Below are 23659 nucleotides of genomic sequence, written 5' to 3' on the forward strand. Positions count from 1 at the left end.
TGATTCTAAATCCAAAATATATGATAAAAAACAGAACAAAAACAAGCTATTTACATGTAAAAATCAATCATGTTAGATTTTGAACTAGGGTCAATTCCAGATCTGACTTAAAATGCCGACTGGAATCCCAAAGCGAAGGGATTGAATAGATCTGAATCTGATCCCAATGCACATTCATATTTTACTTAAAGCTCTAAAACTGAAAATAACATGTTGGACTTGGACCAGATATCCGATCCACTTGCAGCCCTACCCTAGGGCTTTTATCACGGATATGACGATACGTTATTTATCCGTTAAAATTGATCCGAAGGATCCGTAGATCTCGTTCTCTCAGGTGGATTGGATTCCCCACGTATCGTCGCCATCGTGCTCCCCAAACATCTATTTTGACTCTGCCCCTTTCCAAACTTTCTGATTCTCCGATCTTTTCCCCACACCCCCAAAAGAAAGAAAGCGGAAAACAATTCCATGGAAAAGGGAGAGAGAGAAACCCCCCAACGAGCTCGACGGGAGGGATCCGAGCTCACACTTTCCTCGATCTGAAGGGAGCGGTCTTCAGATCTTTCTTTGGGCGAGAGAAGAAGAATTCGGTGTGATCTTGGAAAAAAAAGGAATAGGAATAGGATTTCTGGGGTTTTCTTTTTCCCTTCCTTCCTTTCTTTCTTCTTGAGAGAGAGAGAGAGAGATGTCGAACCTGTACGGGGAGTTCAACCAGAAGATCGACTACGTGTTCAAGGTGGTGCTGATCGGGGACTCGGCGGTGGGGAAGTCTCAGCTGCTCGCCCGGTTCTCCAGGAACGAGTTCAGCCTCGACTCGAAGGCCACGATCGGCGTCGAGTTCCAGACCAGGACTCTCACCATCGATCACAAGACTGTCAAGGCCCAGATTTGGGATACCGCTGGCCAGGAGAGGTCTCTCTCTCTCTCTCTCTCTCTCTCTCTCTCTCTCTCTCTCTCTCTCTCTCTCTCTTTGGCGTGAGCCCATTTTATCTGTCTAATGTTCTTTTCTCTTGTGCTTTCTTTATTTGTTTTGGCTTTTGTTCTTGTTCAGTTCATGGGTTCAACATTTTGTTGATCTTCATGAGTGGTAATGTTGAATTACTTTCGGCTCTCTCTCTCTCTCTCTCTCTTTTATTGAATTTGAATTCCAGTTTTTAATTTGTTTTGTTAAGCCCTGCTATTTAATTACTCCACGGCTTCGAATTGGGATCTAAGTTCGTTTTTAGTGGTATGGAAATCGTGAATCTGTCTTTCGTCTTGTTACGAAACGTGCCTAATCCATGCTATGGTATCACAAAAGAAGGAAAGATTACGATTTTACGATGTAATTTTTGTTATGTAATTGGGAATTAGGATCTGAATTCATTTCTAGTGTTATGACACCTTTTTTGTTTGTTTGTTACGAGGCCTGCTTAACCCAAGATAAGGTGTCATGAGAAAAGGAAAAAAAATCCGATTTTATAATATGATTTTCGTTGTGAGATCGGAAATTGATGTAATCTTCGGAGTTTGTTTGGCTTTTAAAAGCGATTCTGATGCATATTGATCGTTTGAGAAAATGGTTGAAAGGCAAAGGAAGATCTGATATCACTGGCTCCACAGTATAATTTTCGTCATTCAGTATGCAACTGGTATGATCTTTCGAATTCATTAGGTCTTAGCTTGAAATTTCGATGTGTATTTAACCACATCAATTCAGATGCATCGTGATGTTGATGTTGATGTTGATGTTGATGTTGATGTTGATGTTGATGTTGATGATGGTTATGGTTATGGTTATGGTTATTACTATTGCTAGATGAATAAATGTTTTGGTTTGTATGATATGATGCCCTTATTTGTGTTGTTTTGTGATTTTGAGAGTGGATGCTTCAAGGATTAACTGTGCCCGACTTGTACGGTCCAACCTAACGATGTCTTTGGATGCTGTTTTCTGAGGGAGGTAGTTCAGAAAGGTGCCTGATTGCAAAAACTGTTGCATTGAGTTTCTCTTCTAAGCAATCAGTGTAAGATAAGTTATTTCTTGGAGTTCAGTTTGTTGGGTAGTGCAATAAATGTTTTAAAACTGATAATACACAGGAGAACTCTGTTGGGATTTATTGAAGTAGGAAGGTAACTCCAATATCTGTGATTGTGGAAGTAGTGTGAGATGAGGCTTTGATGTAGGTCTGATATCTTTTTGCTACCATGGCACTTTGATCAACAAACTGAAAAGAAGATATTGACACGATCTTGTTGATGCAATTTTCATACTTGATAATTCAAACAAGCATCAGGAAGGAAGGTGGCTTCAATTTCTCCCTTCCTGTATTTGGATCTAATGTGAATCAGGGCTACTGGTCATTTATCATTTAGAGAACCATTAATGTCAGTTACTCGATTAGGTATTACTTGATCAAATCAGCAAATTGGTGTACTCGTTGGGTTATTAAATTTCATAATTATCTTAATATGGAGTGACTGCTAATAAAGATCCTATATTAAACCTGTCCATCATCTGATGGATTGTAAATTTGTAGACCATGTTACATGGACACCTTTTCACTTAGCATGTGTATCCCATGTCAATACAATACGTGACTTGGGCATACCAGAATACAATCAAACCGATGTCAAACACAATCAACATTGTGTCATTAACTTTATCTGTTTTATTTTATGATCTTGATTACATATTTTGTATTCACTTGCATATGTTTTCTTTTAAAATTGTCATCAATTACATAATTTCAATTTAGATTTATTATTTGATGTTTTTAATTATATTGATTCATAATTGATGTTCTAAAGTTTGCACTTGAGAGGGTATTTACGTTTTATTGCTTTACATTGTGTATGACTGTGTCCTTGTTTCCTGTGTTGTACCGAGCGTATCCACATTGTACCTTGTTCTGGCATCGTATCCATGTGACGTAGTTTGTAGATTGGCAAAGAAAGGGGAGCTAAATTAAAGATGAAGAATCAGACAATTTAATGAGGGGGATAGTTGTTGAGAAACAGTCTATATGGCCTATCTTTAAGGTTTAACACAATGGGACCAGACTGGCTTATTGAATGGGTAAACTACGAACAGGGTTATAAATTTGGTCCTCTTTGCTAAGCCCCTTTGTTTAGAGAAAACCGTTTGAACTGTTTTACCACACAGTTTAATACGCTGGTGAACTAGTTAAGATGGATGTCAAGCCATGAGAAATGTGAGCATGTTTTCCTTTTCAGTTACTTATATTTGATCTATGCTTTTCGGTTATTATTTACTCGCAAAATAACCATGAAAGTAGTAATATAACCATTTCTTTATAAATCTTTGATTCACCAAATCACCTCCATGGCTTCATTTGAGTCATGCAACTCATGACAACATTCTTTTGTTATTAAGGTGTTCTCTATATAGAAATTCCTACCATTTTTCTTACACACACTTCATATGTATGTATGTATAAAGATATTCTATAACAATTCTATAGATATCAACCGTTTGCAGTTTTGCAGTATTGTGACCCAGAAAATTCAAATTTAAGTGACTTTTTTTTTAAGTCTATGATGTATAAAAAGTTTAATAATCTTTTAAATATCATATTATTGCAGAGAATGTTGAAACTTCCTTGTCTTCCTTTCATTTATTGAACTTTTCTTCTTTAAAAATTGCTGAGCTCCCAGGAAAATTTTCCCCTTTTGAAATTTGAAAAAATGATTGCCTCATACTCAAGCGCTGGCATGAAAACCTGCAACCATTGCAGTCTGGTGGTTCTGATACTTTGAATTCTCTGGCTAATGCCACATTCATAAAGAGCATATTGAATAGAGATAATAGTACAGATAGCAGTTATTGCCTCATTCACTCACAGCTCATTCACTTATGTTGGTCCAGATTGACCCAATGGTTGGGGGGATTTGAACTAACTGTCTACCCAAATGGTTCAATTTATGGACCAGTTTTGTGACCTTGTTCTCAATTGAGTGGATAATTTCTTGGAACCATGTTCTACAATAGAGAGGTCTATATTGCTGCTCATTCTATGATCTAGATCAATGTAACAATGGCAGTTTAAACACTTTAAAATGTGCAATGCACTTGTGTTGACAATGGTACATCTGGATGTTGATGCTGGTTGTTTCCTTAAATGTCACAAGCTCTAGTCGGAGCCTAGGTGGAAGACACCTAAAAGGATTAGTCGGGGCCTAGGCAGGACCAAAAAAATAAAACATCAAGAAAAACAAAAATATTACAATAAATAGTTAAATTTAGTAACAAACATATGATTGTAACTATGGATGAAGTGTGTAATTCAGTGTAACATGTCAAAAAAATTCATGAAATTGCATAATATTGAACATACACCAAAACTTAAGTCACACCATTTGATTACTCTCTCTCTCTCTTTATATATTTATATAGGAGAGAGAGAGAGAGAGAGAATGGGGATTATGCTGCCCTTGTTTCGTTAGGTCACTGTTAGGATCCTTCAAAAGTCATAGTTTTTAGATGTTTTATACTCGATCTGAACCGTTAGATGTGTTTATAATTGTTGTTGAATGAAAAACATGTAATTGATTAAGCATCTTTATGCTCAGATGTGTATTTTAAAGAGGTAAAAAAAATCATCGGTTGATATCTTACTAAAATTTCATGATAAAATGTTTACACTTTTTACATCAAATCAAATTCAAAACAAAGCTTATTTCTCAATAAATAAGTATTGATAAACACATCTAATGGTTCAAATTGAGCATGAAACACCTAAAACTTTGATATTTGGAGGGTCTTAATGGTGACGTAAAGAAAAAGGGAATAGTATGAACTCCTTTTTCACACACACACACACACACACACACACACACACACATATATATATATATATATATGTATATATATATATATGTATATATATATATAGAGAGAGAGAGAGGGAGGGAGATAGATAGATATATAGATAACTGAAAAAACAGATTTTATATGTGTGTCAAAAACACATGCATACATGTAAAAAGAAAATTTTTAAAAAAATAGATAAAAAGGAAGAAAAAGAAAGAAAAGAAGAAGAGAGTGGAAAGGGGAGAGGAGGAAGAAAAAGAAAAGAAAAATAAGAAGAAAAAAAGAAGTTAAAATAAAGAAGTGGAAGAGGAAGAAGAGGGGTGAAAAGAGGGAAGAAGAAAAAAAGAAATAAATAAGAAGGTAAAAAAGAAGAAGAAAAGTTGGGAACAGAAAAAGAAAGCTTGGAGGGAGGAAGAAGAAAAAGGAAAAAAAAGAGAAAGTTGACAAAAAAAAAGCATGACAACTGTGTCCTTGTAACCTAGGTGAGGACAGCTTAGGCACTGCCTAGGCAACCTACGTCGAAAAAAAGGGCCCTACTGCCTAGACCCATAAGCCTAGGTAGTAGCTCTGCGCCTAGCCCGCCTAGGCAGAGCCTAGCTGCAGCTTTTGACAACTGAGGTTGCTTCTTTGTGCTGTCACATGCATGCACACGATATGATGCATTGATACATTGTATGTTTTTATGAATAGTTTAAACTTTCCACATTTCTTATATAGTGGAGTTTTAGGTTTACAATACACCTACAAACATACTTGCATGTAACCCAGTTGCACACTTTCAACCATCTTAGAAAACAACTGTGCCATGCCAACCTGCCCTTGTGTTATCTAGATCCAGCAGAAAATTTTTCTACTCCATAAATCTACAAGTTGTGTCTCCCTTTTGATCACAACCATGTATGTTACTTTTTGATTGATGGGGATTCACCACTTTTCTTTTTGTAAAAGTTCAATGATTATTGCAAAGTAGTACATCTGGATGTTGATGCTGTAAGAAGAGTTCTTGACTATGTCACACGGACTCGGCCCCAAGGTCGCCGCACCCGCGTCGACACGCACCGACACGGGTGCGGCTCGGACTCGGTCAACCCGACCCTGGGTGTGGTCAACGCACCCAGGGTCATTTTGGTCCATTTTTTGGAAAAAAAAAAATTTTTTTTGATTTTTTTTTTTTTATTTTCTGGGCTACAGCCGTAAGGAAAAAAACCCATCACAACTAAAAAACCTGTACACTTTCAAGTTTTAAGTACAGAATGGGCACAACTCAAGTTTTTGTGGTTTTTTCCTGTACGAAGAAAGTGAATTATTACAGTGTATGAAGAAAGTGCCCAAAAGTGAATTATTCCTGTATGAAGAAAGTGTACAGAATGCCTTCACAACTCATCACCTGTCCCCTAATGGACACAACTTTGACTGAGTCTTATATATATATATATATATATATATATATATATATATATATATATATATATATATATATATATATATATTTTTTTTTTTTTTTTTAATATATATATAGCCGAGTCCCCGTGTCCAAAATTTTTGAAATTGCGCCGCACCCGTGTCGCACCCACACCCGCACCCGCACCCATGTGACATAGGTTCTTGAATATTCACCAAACGAAGCTCAAAATAGCTTCAACCAAAATACCAAAAAGGATCACACACAAGAACCACAAGGGTTCATACAATAATACCCAAAGAAGGGTATACACGAGAGAAAAAGAAAAATTATATATATTGAATGGGTGAAACACCCTACAAAAAGCATACATTACAAAGGGGAACAACCCTTTATTTATAATACAAGAACTTGGGCCCTAGAGGGAGTCGTTGGACTCCCAATGGCTCTACGACTCTCTAAGGCTTTTTACTTTTTGACTTTGGTCGAAAAGTAGGGTCTACAAAAGTCCAAAATAAAAAAAGAAATAAACTAACCCACCTAGTTTCTAACTAAGTTACATAACTTGAAGTAAAAAGACTAAAAAGAATTACATGAGATTACATTGTGTTATTACATATTTTAACACTCTCCCTCAAACTTATAGTTGGATAACCGAAAGCTTGTTTAAGAGAAAGTGAAATCGAGGAGCAGCGAGAGGCTTGGTGAAGAAATTTGCCAACTGGTATTCTGAAGAAACATAAGGAAGATCAATGGTGACATGCTATGTCACATGGGTGCGTGTGCGGGTGCAGGGATGCGACGCTTCCAAAAAACTCAGGTGCGAGAGTGCGGCAAAAAATATATATATATATATATATATATATATATATATATATATATATATATATATATATATATATATATATATATATATATATAAAGTCCAAAAGTTGGACATAAATGCACCTAGGGTCAGGTTGACCGCATCGGGTGCCGGTGTGGCACCTAATTGGAGAATCCCTGTGACATATATTAAAAAAAAAATTCTTGGCAATTTTTTTTTTAAGTTCGAAAAATTGGACCAAGATGACCCTAGGTGCGTTGACCGCACCCAAGGTCGGGTTTACCGCACCCGGTGCCCACCTGCACCCGCGTCACGTCGCATCGACGCAGGTGTGGCACCCTAGTAGCCGAATCCCTGTGACATAGGTGCCATGTAAAAATTCCTCTCGTTTATAGTGACAATCTATCTCAATATGCTTGGTGCGTTCGTGGAATATCCGGTTGCTGGCAATATAGATAGAATTTTTGTTGTCACAGCATAGTTTTGTTGCTTTTATGCTTTCAATACCCATGTCATGAAGCAAGCGCCTTAACCCGACTACTTTCATAGTGGTTGTAGTCATTGCCTTGTATTCGGCTTCAGTTGACGAGAGAGAGACATTTTGTTATTTCTTGCACCTCTATGAAATCAATGATTCTCCTAAAAGCATACAAAAACCAGTAGTTGAGTGTCGATCATTGGAATCACCTTCCCAATCTGCATCAGTATAAGCAGTTAATTGTAAGGAGGAAGAAGCAAATAAAAAAAGTCCTCTAAAAATGAAGGTTTTAATGTATCGAATAACATGTAAAACAACTCTCATATGAACCGTGGTAGAAGCATGCTGAAACTAGCTTGTTGTGTGGACTGCAGTTACAATGTCAGGTCTTGTAATGAAAAGATAAGATAGTGCCCCGACAAGTTGTCTGTAAGGTGTTAGATTTTTAAGTGATTCTTCATCATTAATTTTCATTTTGACATTTACAACTTCAGGAGTGTCAACCTGTCGTTCATCTAAGATATCAGACTTGTCAACAATATCTAAAGCAAATTTAGATTGAGTTAATAAATAGCCTCTAGGAGAATAAGCAACTTCTATTCCAAGAAAGAATTTTAGAAAACTCAAATCACTCATTTCAAAGTGTGTTTTGAGAATCTTTTTAATATTTTCAACTCTCTGTTTATCACTTTCAGTGATAATCATGTCGTCTACATAGAGGAGAATGATGATGATACCTGCATCAGAATTCTTAACAAACAAAGTTATGTCAGTAAGACAAGATTGAAAACCAAAATCAAACATTACTTGACTAAACTTATCATACCAAGCTTTTGGGGCTTGCTTAAGTCCATACAAAGCCTTATTTATATGAAGGGTTTTTCCTTCAGGAATGATGATGCCTGGTAGTGGGTCCATGTATACTTCTTCGGCTAAGCTCCCACTTAAAAATGCATTTTTGACATCAATTTGGTATATATGTCATTTCTTTATAGAGGCAAGAGTTAGGATCCTTACTGTAGTCATTCTAGCAACTGGGGCAAAAGTCTCTTCATAGTTTATTCTGTATTCTTGGAAATAGCCTTTGGCAACTAATCGAGCTTTAAATCGCTCAAGAGTGCCATCACTCTTGATTTTAACTTTGTATACCCATCGACATCCTATAGGCTTTTTGCCTGGTGGAATATTCTGAATAGTCCAGGTATTTGCTTTTTCTAAGGCTTTTAATTTTGATGTCATAGCTTTAGCCCATTGAGGCTGACCTTTTGCTTCAACATAGTTGAAGGGCTCTTTGTAGGAGTTAATCAAGGTAATGTAGGCTTGATATTTTGTGTGTAAATGACTCATATGACACAAACTTTCTCAGAACTTTAGACACTCTAGATGACTTTCTAGTTGATATTTGTTCATGTTCTGTAGTATATTTTTCTAAAGCACGTGATTTCTCTAAATTTCCCCGCCTGAAATATTGAATACAACTTTGATCATTACTAATTGGTTTTGTACTTATCAGATCATTTTGGTCGTCGTGACTTTCATCAATATTACCTTTATCAATCTTTGGAACTAAGTCCAACAAAAAAGAGTATTCATTTATTTCTATAGGTTTTTCACTAAAAACACTTTCTTTTTTTAGAAAAGACACATTTCTTGATACATATAATTTTTCAGATTTAAGGTCAAAACATCTATAGCCTTTTGGGTGACTTGCGTATCCTAAAAAGGCACAAGGAATTGCACAAGGGGAGAATTTATCATTTTTATCTGTAAAAACAAAACATTTACACTCAAAAACCCTCAACTTAGAGTAATCTGGATTTTGTTTAAAAAGTTTTTTCACAGGAGAGATATTGTTTAGCGAAGATGGCATTTTGTTAATGAGATAAACTGTTGTTAAAGTGGCTTCACCCCAAAAAGGTTTTTGGTACTTGATGTATAATAATTTAAATTCTTGTTGTTTTTATAATATGTCTATGTTTTTTTTCGGCTAGGTCATTTTGTTGAGGAGTATAGGGATATGATTTTTTATGTATAATACTGTGTGTGTTCAAATAATCTTTAAATTCTTTTGATAAAAACTCTTCCCTTGAATCAGTGCGAAAAATTGAGATATCATTTTTAAATTGGTTTTTGACCATATTATGAAATATTTGAAAATGTGAGAAAACTTCAGATTTATGTTTAAGAAAATAAATTCAAGTATGCCTTGTAAAATCATCTATAAAGATTACATAATATATAAAACCTCCTTTTGATATAACAGGTACGGGACCCATATATCCAAATGTATTAACTCAAATGGTCGCGAAGAGACAAAAGTTCTTTCTTGAAAAGGTAATCTTTTCATTTTTCCAAGAATACATTTTTCACATGTAAAGGTTTTAAAATTACAAAAAAGATCATCTTTGGAAAAAACTGAAGCTTGGATACATTAGGGTGTCCAAGTCTCTTGTGTTGTAGATCTAAGTCAACCTTTTGAACATTACAACACAATGTCTTCTTGGAAATTTCTAAGAAATTCATGTAGTACAAGCATCCTTCTCTATGGCCTTCCCCAATCAAGTTTCTTGACTGGTGATCATATACTCGACATCCACGAGAGGAGAAGAAAACATTACATTCATGGTTAGACATTTGTGAAACAGATAAAAGATTTAGATTGAGCTTAGGTATATATCTTACTTGTGAAATATAAAATCTTTTTGAGTTTTGAAAATCCTTTTCAAAGTTTCCTACTCCCTTGATTTCAAGGGATGTTCTATCAGCAGTAAAAATATTTGATCCATTTAAGTTATAACATTTAGATAACATATCAATGTTTGGTGTCATATGAAATGAAGCACATGAATCAAGGCGCCAAAGAGATTTACCAGGATCAGAGATGCCCACAGAAGATACAATAGCTCTAGTGGATGAAAATGCTCATTTAAGCAGAGGTTGCAGTGCTTTCATCAATTGAGTCAAAAATATGCTTCCGATGGATGGTTCACTTGATTCTTGAGAAGGTTCAACAGAGGCAACCTTCTTTTCATATGGTTTCTTCAATTTTGAACAATAGGTTTTTATATGTCCCGGTTCTCGATAATAGTAACAAATCACTTTCATTTTCTCAAATTCATTTCCATTTCTCTCATCATTTGTCCTCCCATAATTTGGAGGTTTGTAGGTACGAACATGATTTCACGATCTAGATACGGCTAGAACCGAGTCATTATCACTTTTGATGATTCTATTCTTGAGTCTATTTTCCTCCATGCTCAACTCCTCTATTGTGTCTTCTATTGAGGGAACATTCCCTCGATGAAGAAGAATGGACTTGGTAGATTCAAATTCTAATCTTAGTCCATTAATAAATTGAAAAAAGTGTTCCACATTAATTTGATTTTGGCGGAGTTTAATGTCTTGTGCACAATGCCACTTTGGTTCAAGAAGAGCTAACTATTCTCATAATTCGGACAAGCTATTGTAGTATTCTCTAATAGTTTTGTTCCCTTGAACCATGTTCCGAACTTGGTTTTGTAAATTACATATATGGGAAATATCTTTAAGAAAATACATTCTCTTAGGATAGTCCCAAGCAGAGTTGTCAGTCGAGGAAGTGGGAGCGGAAAGCGATACGGGAAGCGAGGCACTTCTAAAATTTTAGGAAGCGGGAAGCACGGGACGACTTAGGAGCGAACCAGGAAGCGTCTCGAAAGCGACCTAAGGAGCGAACCGGAAGCGACGTAAGAAGCGAAGAAGGAAGCAACATAGGATTCGAGTGAGAAGCGAAAGGGAAGCGAATAAGAATTGAAAGGGAAGAGAAAATGTAATTATATATTTTTATTTTATCAAAAAATAAGATTTATGTCATCATTGACAAAATAAAACATGTATATAGGTAATTAATAATATAAGTTGTAATTATCTAATAAATGCATCATATTGCAATTGTCAAGCATTAAAAAAGTCATACATCAGGAGAAGATCATAATTCACATTCTTATTGCAGCCATTTAACAAATGCGTGCAAACACTAACTAATGCATTAAGAAAATAAATAAATTTGATTAAAAAACGTACATTTTTAAATGAAAGAATCAAATGACTTGCTATTTGATGCTGTAAATCTTGTCATCTTTGCAACATAGAAAATGAGAAATCAATAAACTCAAAGATTATATAGAGATATGGTTAATTTTTTAAGCTATAAATTTCTAAATTGTAAATTATAAGCTACAAAGTTCTAAACTCTAAACTTAAAATTAACATAATTCACTACTTCACTTCATCATGCAAGATTCAAAATAAAAGTATACCAAAAAAATATTACAAGACCATGACAAAAAAGTAACATAAAAGTTTTTAAGTTTGACTACTCCAACTACATCATAAAAAAAAATAATTAATAATTCAAGAGTTCATTAATCTGTCATATTTCTCTTCCCCTTCAAGTCAACAATAGATCGCGAACTTTCTGCATCATCACATGCTTCTTATCCTCCACGATCATGTCTTTTGCTCCTTCCTTCATTTCCTATAATGAATACGTTAAAAAATTAAAATATTCAAAAACCATAATTTAAAATATAAAAAATACAATATCAACATACCTTGCATAGGTCTCCGGCTAAAGAAACGATCAATCCAACCATGAGGAACTGATGGTCGCTCTTGTATATATGCAGTTCTACTAGCTCTGTTGGATTGATTTGTATTCTCTTCAACTTCATTTGTACGTAAGATTATTGGAGGTAATGAAGCTCTTGGTTGTGCATCTTTATGTTTGGATTTGGAAATAGTGTTTGATTGTTGTGCACTATCATTCAAATCTCTCCAACGCATGTCCTCTAATCTCAACGTATTTTCTTCTACAATAAGAAGTTCTAGATTAATATCTCATTTTTTACTAGGTCCTTCTTTGTAGCGATTGTTGCACCTTTTTATAACAAGAATATAAAATATGAATGGTAATAAATAATCAATGATAGAAAAAGAGAAAAAAAATACCAAAACAAAAGTACAACATGATTTAATCATACTTGTTAATCAATCAAAGATTGGAATGAATATACATCAAGGTATCATCACGATCTTCATTGAGCCTATTTCTTTTAACATTGTGAATGTAACTGTAGGTGCTCCACACTCTTTCTGCAGAAGATGTGCTAATAGGTTGAGATACAACCTTAATGGCTAATGCTCTCAACTCAGGTGCATCACCACCATAAAAACACCACCAATTAAGCACCGACATTGTAGAATTCAATGCATCTATTTTTCTTGCATTTCGGCTAAATATTTCACTTCTTGATGCAAAAGTCACAAGTTGTGACCTATAAAGTGTAGAGAGCTCTTCATTTCCAGCAGATATCACTTCAAGCGCGAGCATTGCATCATCTAAGATATCATTATCCTTTTCTGAAAAAAAAATGTTGAGTAACTATAACAAAAAAATGCAAATGAATAAAAATAATAATTTAATCATTAAACTTTAAACTTTATTAAATAGATAGAATAAAATGTTTACCAGGAGAAACTCGTTTGACTCCTCCTGCTGCTGGGATCTTGAGATACTCTGACTCGTAATATTTTGGAGTAAGCATGTGGGCTAGACTGTGGAGAGGCACATTCATTCTATCTCATCTATTTGAGACAATCTTATGAATCTTTTCATACAAATTTGGTTGTCCTTTTAGATTGTCTTTGATTTCCCCCAACATATTGTCCATGCCTTCATACACTTCACCAATTATAGGGCCTTCCTGATCACAAAATTTAATCATCTTATATATGGGTTTTGTAATCAATAATGCTAAACATATATAATCCCAATATTCTTCGTCAAGAACAGTTGTTTCTGTTGTAACAACCCTTTTTTCATAGTTTCATTCGTGCATGACTGCTTCCGCTCGCTCCATCTATCTGAAATTACTGTGAACCTCAAGCTCTCCCTCACATCAAGCAAACGCTTCAAAGTAGTTTAATGTGAAGCAAACCTTGTTTTTGCAATCTTTATTAACTCTAATTTTTCATTGCTTGTAAAGATTGCTAGTGCCTTTGAATGATTTGTAATATACTTCACAATTTCTTTACTCTGCAAATATGTTTCTCCCAACCAATGAAACTCATGTGCCAAATCTTTAAATATCAAATTAAGTGTGTGCACAACACAAGGTGACCAAAAAGTATACTTATACGTTTGTTTTAATTCTTCACCTGCTAACTTACAATTTGTTGCATTGGCTGTAATTACTTGCACTACATTAGAAGGCCCCACAAGTCTAAATCTCGTATTCAAAAACTCGGCAATGTTTACAGTTGACTGTTGTATATTAGAAAAATCACTTGCATATAAAAACATCGAGCCAAAACAGTTTGAGGCAAGTATATTTATCAAGTGTTTGTTCTTAATATTTGTTCAACCGTCTGAGACAATGGAAACTCCAAACTCCTCAAACTTTTCTCAAAATTCATTTAACTCTCTGTGAACACACTCTTTCTCACTGTCAAGCAACGTTGTTCGCGCTTTTTCATATGATGGGGGTTTATATTCAGGCACTTTACTAACTGCAGATATCATCTCTTCCCAATATGGTGATCGAAGCACATTGAAAGGTATGTCATTTGCACACAAAAATCTGATAATTTTGTGATCTACATCATCTTTTTCTACCTTTTTAAAGGTATCACGAATATCAACTGTTTTTCAGCTTCCACTAGATAATGTAATCATACTAATAGGCTTCTTCGGATTATCAATTCTTGATCTCCTCAACTCAAATGCACTTGATGAAACCTTCACTCGGCGAACTTGCCTCTTAATTTTTTTCGCCAATTCTGCATTTTTTGCAACTACAGGATAAAAGGCAATCCCAATACTTTGTCCCTTTGGGGATCCCATAAGATGTGCAAAAACTCAAGTATATGACCCATGATAAATATTTTTGCAGTGCCTGCACATAAAAACCTGGGTTCCACCTTGCTTTCCTTGCCCACTCTTCTTTTGTTTCAATACATGGCGCCATAGCACTCTTGTTTTATGTATGCTAGGTGGTTTATCATCTTGGTCATCTTCAGAATAGTAGTCATCCAAGTCATCTCCTTCTTCATCTTCCTTATCAAAACAATTTTCATTTTTGTCCTCAAACTGATATGGACTATCAGAAGACCTCTTGCCCTTTCTTGCATTGTCCTTCCCAACACCACTAGACGATTTTTGCTCCAAATTGTACAAAGAATCATCATCATCATAATTATCGTGATCATAGCTTGTGATGGTCATTAATGAAGCAAAGAACAGGCAAATATACCTGCATCATAAAAGTATATGAATCAACCTAAAACACTTTAAAATTTTAAATAAGCATCATTCATAAAGATGAAAGATCTATCTATAATATACTATGATGAAGCAGACAAAAATAAAAAAAGAAAAAGAAAAAAAAAGGAAGTTCTTTCAAAAGATTGCATTTATGAAAAATTGTTAAACAAAGACAACATCACAATGAAGAAAGACAAAATTCAAATTGACACTGAATGGGAATTGGGTGAGGTAAATGTAATCTGAGATAAAAATATGCATTTCAGATTCTCAACTCTCAAGTCTCAATAGATTAAGACCATTAAAACGTATATGGTTGTCTTTATATTAAGACAAGTTCACAAGGACAAATAGATGACAATAAAAAAGAATGTAGATAACAAAAGAGCTCGATTATGCAGCACATCAAGTACCAATTCTTACTACCCATGGACAAGTTACCTTCAGCATAAAACTTGTAGTAATTAATTTGAAGTCATTTTTTATTCTAAACACAGAAAGTGAAAACTCAAATGGCTCTACAAATACATTTTTGCTAATCTAGAAATCTAGACACACTAAAAAACTAAGTAGTGGTCATCATTTAGAGTGAATAACTCCATGTAATAGGGAAAGAATTCAACTTTTGAAATTTCAAGAGTCAAAATAATTATGCTTCACCACATGGAATCAGCCTAAAACAAAAAACAAACTATTATTAACAGCAAAGGATGCAGAGTGAAGAACACAAATCAATGAAATCATTACTCTCATAATTTACCAATTACTAAAACAAAAAAATAAACATCATTTGGAGTTTGGACCCAACCCAACCCACTATGCCTCTTAAATACCTAGTTTGGGTTGGATCCATAAGAATCCAACCCAAAGCAAAAGCCTCCACCAAACCATCCTCTCACCTACTCGGTTTGGGTTGGACCCATAAGGATCCAACCCCAAACCACTCTAACCCCCATTTATAACCAATCTCAGTTGGTTGGATCCAAGTTCCAACCCATACAATAAGGCACCCACCACCATCTATAACCCCCACTCTCTGTGTTTTTTTTTACCCTCTCTCTTTGCTTTCTTCTTCTCCCTCTCTTCTCACCCTCTTGGTTCACCCCCCTCGGCGCGCACGCCTCACACACCACCATCTCAACCTCTAGTGAGCCCCAACCCATCGTTGGTCATAGGCAGAGCGGGGGGGGGGGGGGGGCAGAACTACACTGTAGCCCAATCCTGCCTCCCGGTCCAGTTAAAAAAAAAATTAAAAGCTTAGTCCTAGCCCAGTTCCGATTCCATATGAAATAGATTTTTATTAATAATTGTAGCCATTTTTTATTTTATCTCAACAAAAAAAATGGGGACGCTAGCCCCGAACCCCTATCACACCAATTTTTTTTTTTGCTATACCCCTATTTGCTCCCCCCCCCCCAAGCCACTTGCCATGCACAGGTGGTCAGAGGTCCTCCTCTCCCTAGGGCTCGCAGCTGGCAAAACCCAACTGCCATCAACTCCTCACAAGCCCTTTGCATCTTTGTGGTCGGAGGTCACCCTACGCCCAGTGTGCCCTTGCTTCGTGTTGGGACTGGTCGAGCCCTCCAACCCAAGTTACCAACCCTTGCTTCTTGTCGTCCCCTTTTCACCAAGGACCCAGCAGATCCAGATTCAAGATAGAGAGAGTAAGAGAGCGTGAGGGAGAGGGGGTAAGAGAAGATAGCGTACCTGAAGGTCCTGAACATCTTCATTGTCGGAAGTCGGTGGAGGCCACCGGAATTTTTTGAGGTCGCCAGAACTCGGAGATCGCCGAAAACGAGAGAGAGAGAGAGAGAGAGAGAGAGAGAGAGAGAGAGAGAGAGGGAGGAGTCGGAAGATACGCGTGAAAAAACCAAACCCTAAGCCCCTTTCGATTTTATTTTTTCACGGGTTTTGTAAAATACCCATTTTATCCTCAGTAAAAAACATATTCATGTGTAAAAAAAAAAGTTAAGGGCAAATTCATCCTTTCCACAATAGCGTCCCCCTTTAAAGGGGTACGCGTACCCCTTTAAAGAGGTACGTGTCTCCCTTTATCGGGGTACGCATCCCCCTTTAAAGGGGGATGCATACCTCTTTAATAGGAAGTGCGTCCCTCTTTAAAGGGAATCGCATTCCCCTTTAAAGGGGTACGCACTTCCCTTTAAAGGGGGGACGCACTTCCTCAATTGAACCTGCGCTTTCCCTCGCGTTTCGGAAGTGCTGCGTTTCGTGCTTCCGAAGCGCGTCCCGGGGAAGCGCTTTTCCTCTATTCTATAGGCGTTTTCGGTAACTCTGGTCCCAAGCATCATTGGCATGTTCAAAATTTGCAAGACTTGAACATTTTTTTATGTCAACACTACTTATGACTCAAGACATAATCTTGGTATGTCTCATTCTCCATTCTTTCCATTTTTTCTCATAAGTGGTAATGGCTTTGGTTTTTTCAACTTCCGTAAAAAGTATTTCCTTCAACCTTTGTAAGGATTAGCTTAGGTTTCAAATCGGCCTCATCCACTAATCCCCGCAACCCCTTTTCCCATATAAGGTGATTCATAATTAAAGCCCATGTAACATAGTTTGAATCGTTAAGTTTAATGGGTTTAGTGGTGACATTATCATTGTCATCCATTTTACAAGGTTGGAAAAAGACAAAGAAGAGGGAGAAAATGAGTAGAGGAATAGAGGAAAAATAATGTACTCCACTACGGATCGTGAGTACAAGTGATCCTCCAAACTTTTGCAAGAACACAACTTCAAAGAATATCATTATTCTTCTCAACCTTTGAATGGCATGCTTCCCGATGTGCCGATAAGAGTTGTTTGATCACAACCGAGCTCTGATACCATGTAAGAAGATGAGTTCTTGAATCTTCATCAAACGAAACTCAAAATAGCTTCAACCAAAATACCAAAAAGGATCACACACAAGAACCACAAGGGTTCATACAATAATACCCAAAGAAGGGTATACAGGAGAGAGAAAGAAAAATTATAAATATTGAATGGGTGACGCACCCTACAAAAAGCATACATTACAAAGGGGAATAACCCCTTATTTATAATACAAGAACTTGAGCCTTAGAGGGAGTCGTTGGACTCCCAACGGCTCTATTTAAGGCTTTTTGCTTTTTGACTTTGGTCAAAAAGTATGGTCTACAAAAGTCCAAAATAAAAAAGGAAATAAACTAACCTAACTAGTTTCTAACCAAGTTACATAAAGTAAAAAGACTAAAAAGAATTACATACGATTACATTGTGTTATTACATATTTTACAGTTGTTGGTTGTTTCCTTAGATGTCAAAAGCGCTAGTCGGAGCCTAGGTGGAAGACACCTAAAAGGATTAGTTGGGGCCTAGGCAGGACCAAAAAATAAAACATCAAGAAAAACAAAAATATTACAATAAATAGTTAAATTTAGTAACAAACTATGTCACACGGACTCGGCTCCAAGGTCGCCGCACCCGCGTCGACACGCACCGACACGGGTGCGGCTCGGACTCGGTCAACCCGACCCTGGGTGTGGTCAACGCACCCAAGGTCATTTTGGTCCATTTTTTGGAAAAAAAAAAATTGAATTTTTTTTTTAAAATTTTCTGGCCTACAGCTGTAAGGAAAAAAACCCATCACAACTAAAAAACCTATACACTTTCAAGTTTTAAGTACAGAATGGGCACAACTCAAGTTTTTGTGGTTTTTTCCTGTATGAAGAAAGTGAATTATTACAGTGTATGAAGAAAGTGCCCAAAAGTGAATTATTCCTGTATGAAGAAAGTGTACAGAATGCCTTCACAACTCATCACCTGTCCCCTAATGGGCATAACTTTGACCGAGTCTTATATATATATATATATATATATATATATATATATATATATATTTTTTTTTTTTTTTAATATATATATAGCCGAGTCTCCGTGTCCAAAATTTTTGAAATTGCGCCGCACCTGTGTCGCACCCGCACCCATGTGACATAGGTAACAAACATATGATTGTAACTATGGATAAAGTGTGTAATTCAGTGTAACATGTCAAAAAAAATCATGAAATTCCATAATATTGAACATACACCAAAACTTAAGGCACACCATCTGATTACTATATATATATATATATATGTGTGTGTGTGTGTGTGTGGAGAGGGAGAGAGAGAGAGAAAGAGAAAGAGAATAGAGATTATCCTGCCTTTGTTTTGTTAGGTCACTGTTAGGACCCTCCAAAAGTCATAGTTTTTAGATGTTTTATATTCGATCTGAACTGTTAGATGTGTTTATGATTGTTGTTGAATGGAGAACATGTAATTGATTAAGCATCTTTATGCTTAGATGTGTATTTTAAAGAGGTAAAAAAAATCATCGGTTGATATCTTACTAAAATTTTATGTTAAAATGTTCACATTTTTTACATCAAATAAAATTGAAACAAGGCGTATTTCTCAATAAATAATTATTGATAAACACATCTAATGGTTCAAATTTGTGCATAAGACACTTAAAACTTTGATATTTGGAGGGTCTTAACGGTGACGTAAAGAAAAAGGGGATAGTATGAACCCCTTTTTCACACACACACACACACACACACACACACACATATATATATATATATATAGAGAGAGAGAGAGAGATAACTGAAATAACAGATTTTATATGTGTGTGTGTGTGTCAAAAACACATGCATTCATGTAAACAAAAAAAATTAAAAAAGAAGAAAAAATAGATAAAAGGGGGGAAAAAGAATGAAAGAAAAAAAAGAAGAGAGTGGAGAGGCGAGAGGAGGAAGAAAAAGAAAAAAGGAAAAATAAAGAAGAGGAAGAAAAAGAGAAGCCGGAGGGGTGAAAAAAGGAGGAAGAAGAAAAAGAGAAGAAAATAAGAAGGTAAAAAACAAAAGAAAAAGAAAAGTTGGGAACAGAAAAAGAAAGCTTGGAGGGAGGAAAAAGAAAAAGAAAAAAAAAAAGAAAAAGGAGACAAAAAAAATGCATGACAACTATGTCCTTTTGACCTAGGTGAGGACAACTTAGGCACTGCCTAGGCAACCTAGGTCGAAAAACAGGGCCCTACTGCCTAGACCCATAAGCCTAGGTAGTGGCCCTACGCCTAGCCCTCCTAGGCAGAGCCTAGATGCAGCTTTTGACAACTGAGGTTGCTTCCTTGTGCTGTCACATGCATGCGCACAATATGATGTATTGATACATTGTATGTTTTTATGAATATTTTAAACTTTCCACATTTCTTATGGTGGAGTTTTACGTTTACAATACACCTGCAAACATACTTGCATGTAACCCAGTTGCACACTTTCAACCATCTTGGAAAACAACTGTGCCATGCCAACCTGCCCTTCTTGTGGATCCAGTAGGAAATTTTTCTACTCCATAAATCTACAAGTTGTCTCCCTTTTGATCACAGCCATGTATGTTACTTTTTGGTTGATGGGGATTTACCACTTTTCTTTTTGTAAAAGTTCAATGATTATTGCAAAGTGGATTGGATATATTTGTTTATCCAAAAAAATTGAATATGATTTTTAAAGAACATGTCAGAAACACACTTAAGGGTTTGTGTTAGTACATGACTTTTGGTGATTGCTGCCTTACATGTTTCTAAAAGCCCACATGTTTAAGTGCTTAGATCAAAATGACAAAGTTCTGAACTGTGGATGAGTGGTGCTTTTTTATCATGAATTTCATTTCGAAGCGCATTGTTTTATTGTTGATAAGTTGAATTTAACAAAATTATTCATGCTTTTTGTTAGTTAAAATTGATGTTTATGTGCTTCCAAGACTGAGCTTGCTGTACAAATCCAAAACTTATCATGTTTGGGAACAAAATAGTATTTGAACTTTGAACTTCCAACCAAACATTTGGCTGAACACTTTGAATCTAAAGGGAGAACTCGATGTCTGGATATCTGTAAGTTCTCATAAAAAACTTCTTCAAGACCTTTGATAAGGCCACAAGGAAAATGATATCTAATTGAAGATGATAGGATATGAGGAAGTGATCAAAGTTGATAATGCCAAGTCACCAAGTACTATTGAGTTTTTTTTTCCCTCTTTTAATAGAGGAGGAAGAGCATATGTAGTAGTGCATGGATATGCATGTTTGATGTAGAGATGTTTTCCTCTTTATAGACATAAATAACAAATGCTTTCTATCTTCAGATCCTCCAAATATTCCCTAGGAAAAAAAATATGTAAGATTGCTAATTTGCTATAGAGTGTCTTAGAGAGCTGTCTATAGATACAGTAAGGAATGGGCAAATCAAACTAAGACCAACCAGGAAAATATGGCAGGATTTGTCATCTTCTGGGTGAGCTATAAATGGTAGTTTTGTTGCTAATATAAACAAAGATGTGGACAAACCTACCATATTATTAAATTCTCTAAAATCTAAAATCTAGGATGAACTACCTGGATGTTAACTTGAAAACACTGGCATGAACAAAAGTTGTTGAAAGATTATTGTTGGAGAAGAGAAAGTGGTGTTTATATTCTGAAGATGGTCATCAAAATTGATATAGCACCTACTGTGGTGATTCCTGTTGTTTTTATGGCCATTTTATCCTTCTCCTTTGTACTTCCTTTCATTATCACTTATGTTCTTGCATTAATTGCATTCCACCTTCTCAAGCAACTGGTCAATTCCTTTTCATGCATAATATAATCTGCATTTAAAAGCGCTTTGATCCTGGGCTCCTGGCCATGAACATATAAAAAGGGAGAGTAATAGGAGAGAACTATTCCGACTGATGAGCTAAATATCGGTGAGGTATTGGCTTCATATGCATTACCTTCGGATATGTTACCTTTAACTGATTCCCTGTTGCTATGTTGAATCTTCAGGAATTAACAAATGTCAAGAGAAATAGAAATTCTTGTGGTAAAACATGAAATTCTCAATAAATTCACGATAATTGAAACTATTAGCTATTTTCTATGCATTGCAATTCAATAGCTCTTTTTCGCTTTTGTTATTTTTAAAAAAAAATTCTTGTGTTTTCAATTGTTTGTCTTTATTTGATAGATTTTATTTCTTTTTATTTTTGCTTCCTTAAAAAGCAAACTTTTTAAAATCTCGTGAGTTTTTCCCTTTGCTGAGAAAAGCCTGAGAATGAGCTTTGTAGTTATGAATCAAGCTCTTCATTTCTTGCTTGAAGAACCATCTTCTCCGCTTTATTTTCTAAAGCTTACTTGAGTGGCACCTTTGAACTCTACATTGCAATTCTCGGGATTTTTGTAAACCAAAGCATCATGAAGTATCCAACGTTTATATGTTGCCATCCTCATAACTAATGCCTGTAATTTCTTGTTTTTGTTTCTTTCATTGGTAACAGTCGTTTGATCACATGATTGGCATCCTGACTTCCATTTGTGTGACAAAGGCATATCCTGTTGGAACCATTTTGTCATATAATTAACTGAAACTAAAATACGTGTGCAATCAACCTCGATGCGCTTAACTAACGATGCAATAATCAACCATTTAGTCAATTAATCTCTGTCAACATTTGGATAAATTAAATTCATCTGCTGGACCAACGATGTGTGGCTGTTGTCAAAGAAGGCAATGGCCAGTCTCTGAGCATGGGCTTTTTTTTTCTAATTTGTGTGTGCAATACCTTCCTGTCCATCATTTCTTTAGTTTTGAGGGCCATTACTGATCTGCAGGTACCGAGCTGTTACAAGTGCTTATTACAGAGGTGCAGTCGGAGCCATGCTAGTCTATGACATGACAAAGCGCCAATCTTTTGACCATGTGGCGAGGTGGCTCGAAGAGCTACGAGGCCATGCTGACAAAAACATTGTGATCATGCTGATTGGAAACAAGTGTGATCTGGGAAGCCTACGTGCAGTCCCTACAGAGGACGCAAAGGAATTTGCAGAGAGAGAGAACCTCTTCTTCATGGAGACCTCGGCTTTGGAGGCCATCAATGTGGAAACAGCATTCTTAACCGTGTTGACAGAGATCTACCGGATCATTAGCAAAAAATCACTTGTAGCCAATGAAGATGCTGAGGGGGGTGGCAATGCTTCATTGCTCAAAGGAACCAAAATCATAGTTCCTGGTCAGGAGCCAGCTGATGTCAAAAAGCAAAGTTGCTGTATGTCAGCCTAGGCTTTACTGAAAGAGGAGCTCCAATCAATTCTCACATGCAATATGCAAATTTCCAATCATTTTTGTTTGTTTGTTTCTTTTTTTTTTCTCCATTTTGGTATGGTTCATATAAAAACATCCCCAATTTATATTTTTTTTCTTACTGCTGCTCTTAATGAAATGAGAAATATTTATTGATCTGTTCTCCACCTTTAAGTAGTGCTAAATACAAGTGAAAAGTGCTGAAGTTTTTGAATTAATATAATAGTAAAGCATACTGATTAATAGAGATCTGGAACCATCCCTTTGGAGATCCTACAAGTTGGGTTTCACATAGGCTTGCACACACGCTGGCACACACACACACACACACACATGCAGTTGTAACACAATATGGGGCACTAAAAATGGAGCTTTAAGGTACCAACAGAAACTTGCCTCTAGATTCATGCAGCTTCTTGCTTCCGTACATGTTTATTTTGGTCACGGAATGTTGTCAGTATCGGCCAACGATTCAGGTCGGCCGATACCGATTCTCAAGTGAATCATTTTGAATCGGCTAAAAAATAATTAAACAATATTTCATGTTAATTAGAACGTGACACATTAAAACCATTAAAATAATATTTAAAAAATAATTTTAAACATTTTTTATATTTATTAAAAAATAACTTATTGACGTTAGTATCTTATCGATTTTCTGCTGTATCGACCAATACTGGCAACATTGGTCACACGT

General features: G+C 35.9%; 1 protein-coding gene across 1 annotated transcript; it reads left to right on the forward strand.

Moving 5' to 3' along the window:
• Positions 1-433: 433 nt before the first annotated feature.
• LOC149828961 (ras-related protein RGP1) lies at positions 434-23118 on the forward strand. Its single transcript, XM_090017826.1, has 2 exons — positions 434-915; positions 22494-23118. The coding sequence occupies exons 1-2, from the start codon at positions 689-691 to the stop codon at positions 22939-22941; spliced, it is 675 nt and encodes a 224-aa protein (XP_089873952.1). The 5' UTR covers positions 434-688; the 3' UTR covers positions 22942-23118.
• The last annotated feature ends 541 nt before the right edge of the window (positions 23119-23659 follow it).

Source organism: Nuphar pumila, chromosome 9 (assembly GCF_984573655.1).
Source record: "Nuphar pumila chromosome 9, dmNupPumi1.hap1.1, whole genome shotgun sequence".
NCBI classification, from domain to species: Eukaryota; Viridiplantae; Streptophyta; class Magnoliopsida; order Nymphaeales; family Nymphaeaceae; genus Nuphar; species Nuphar pumila.

Bases quoted from the DNA above. Each gene is read 5' to 3' on its own strand.
- LOC149828961 (XM_090017826.1), top strand. From the start codon at position 689: ATGTCGAACCTGTACGGGGAGTTCAACCAGAAGATCGACTACGTGTTC. The intron at 916-22,493 runs GTCTCTCTCTCT...ACTGATCTGCAG, and splicing joins GATACCGCTGGCCAGGAGAG to GTACCGAGCTGTTACAAGTG.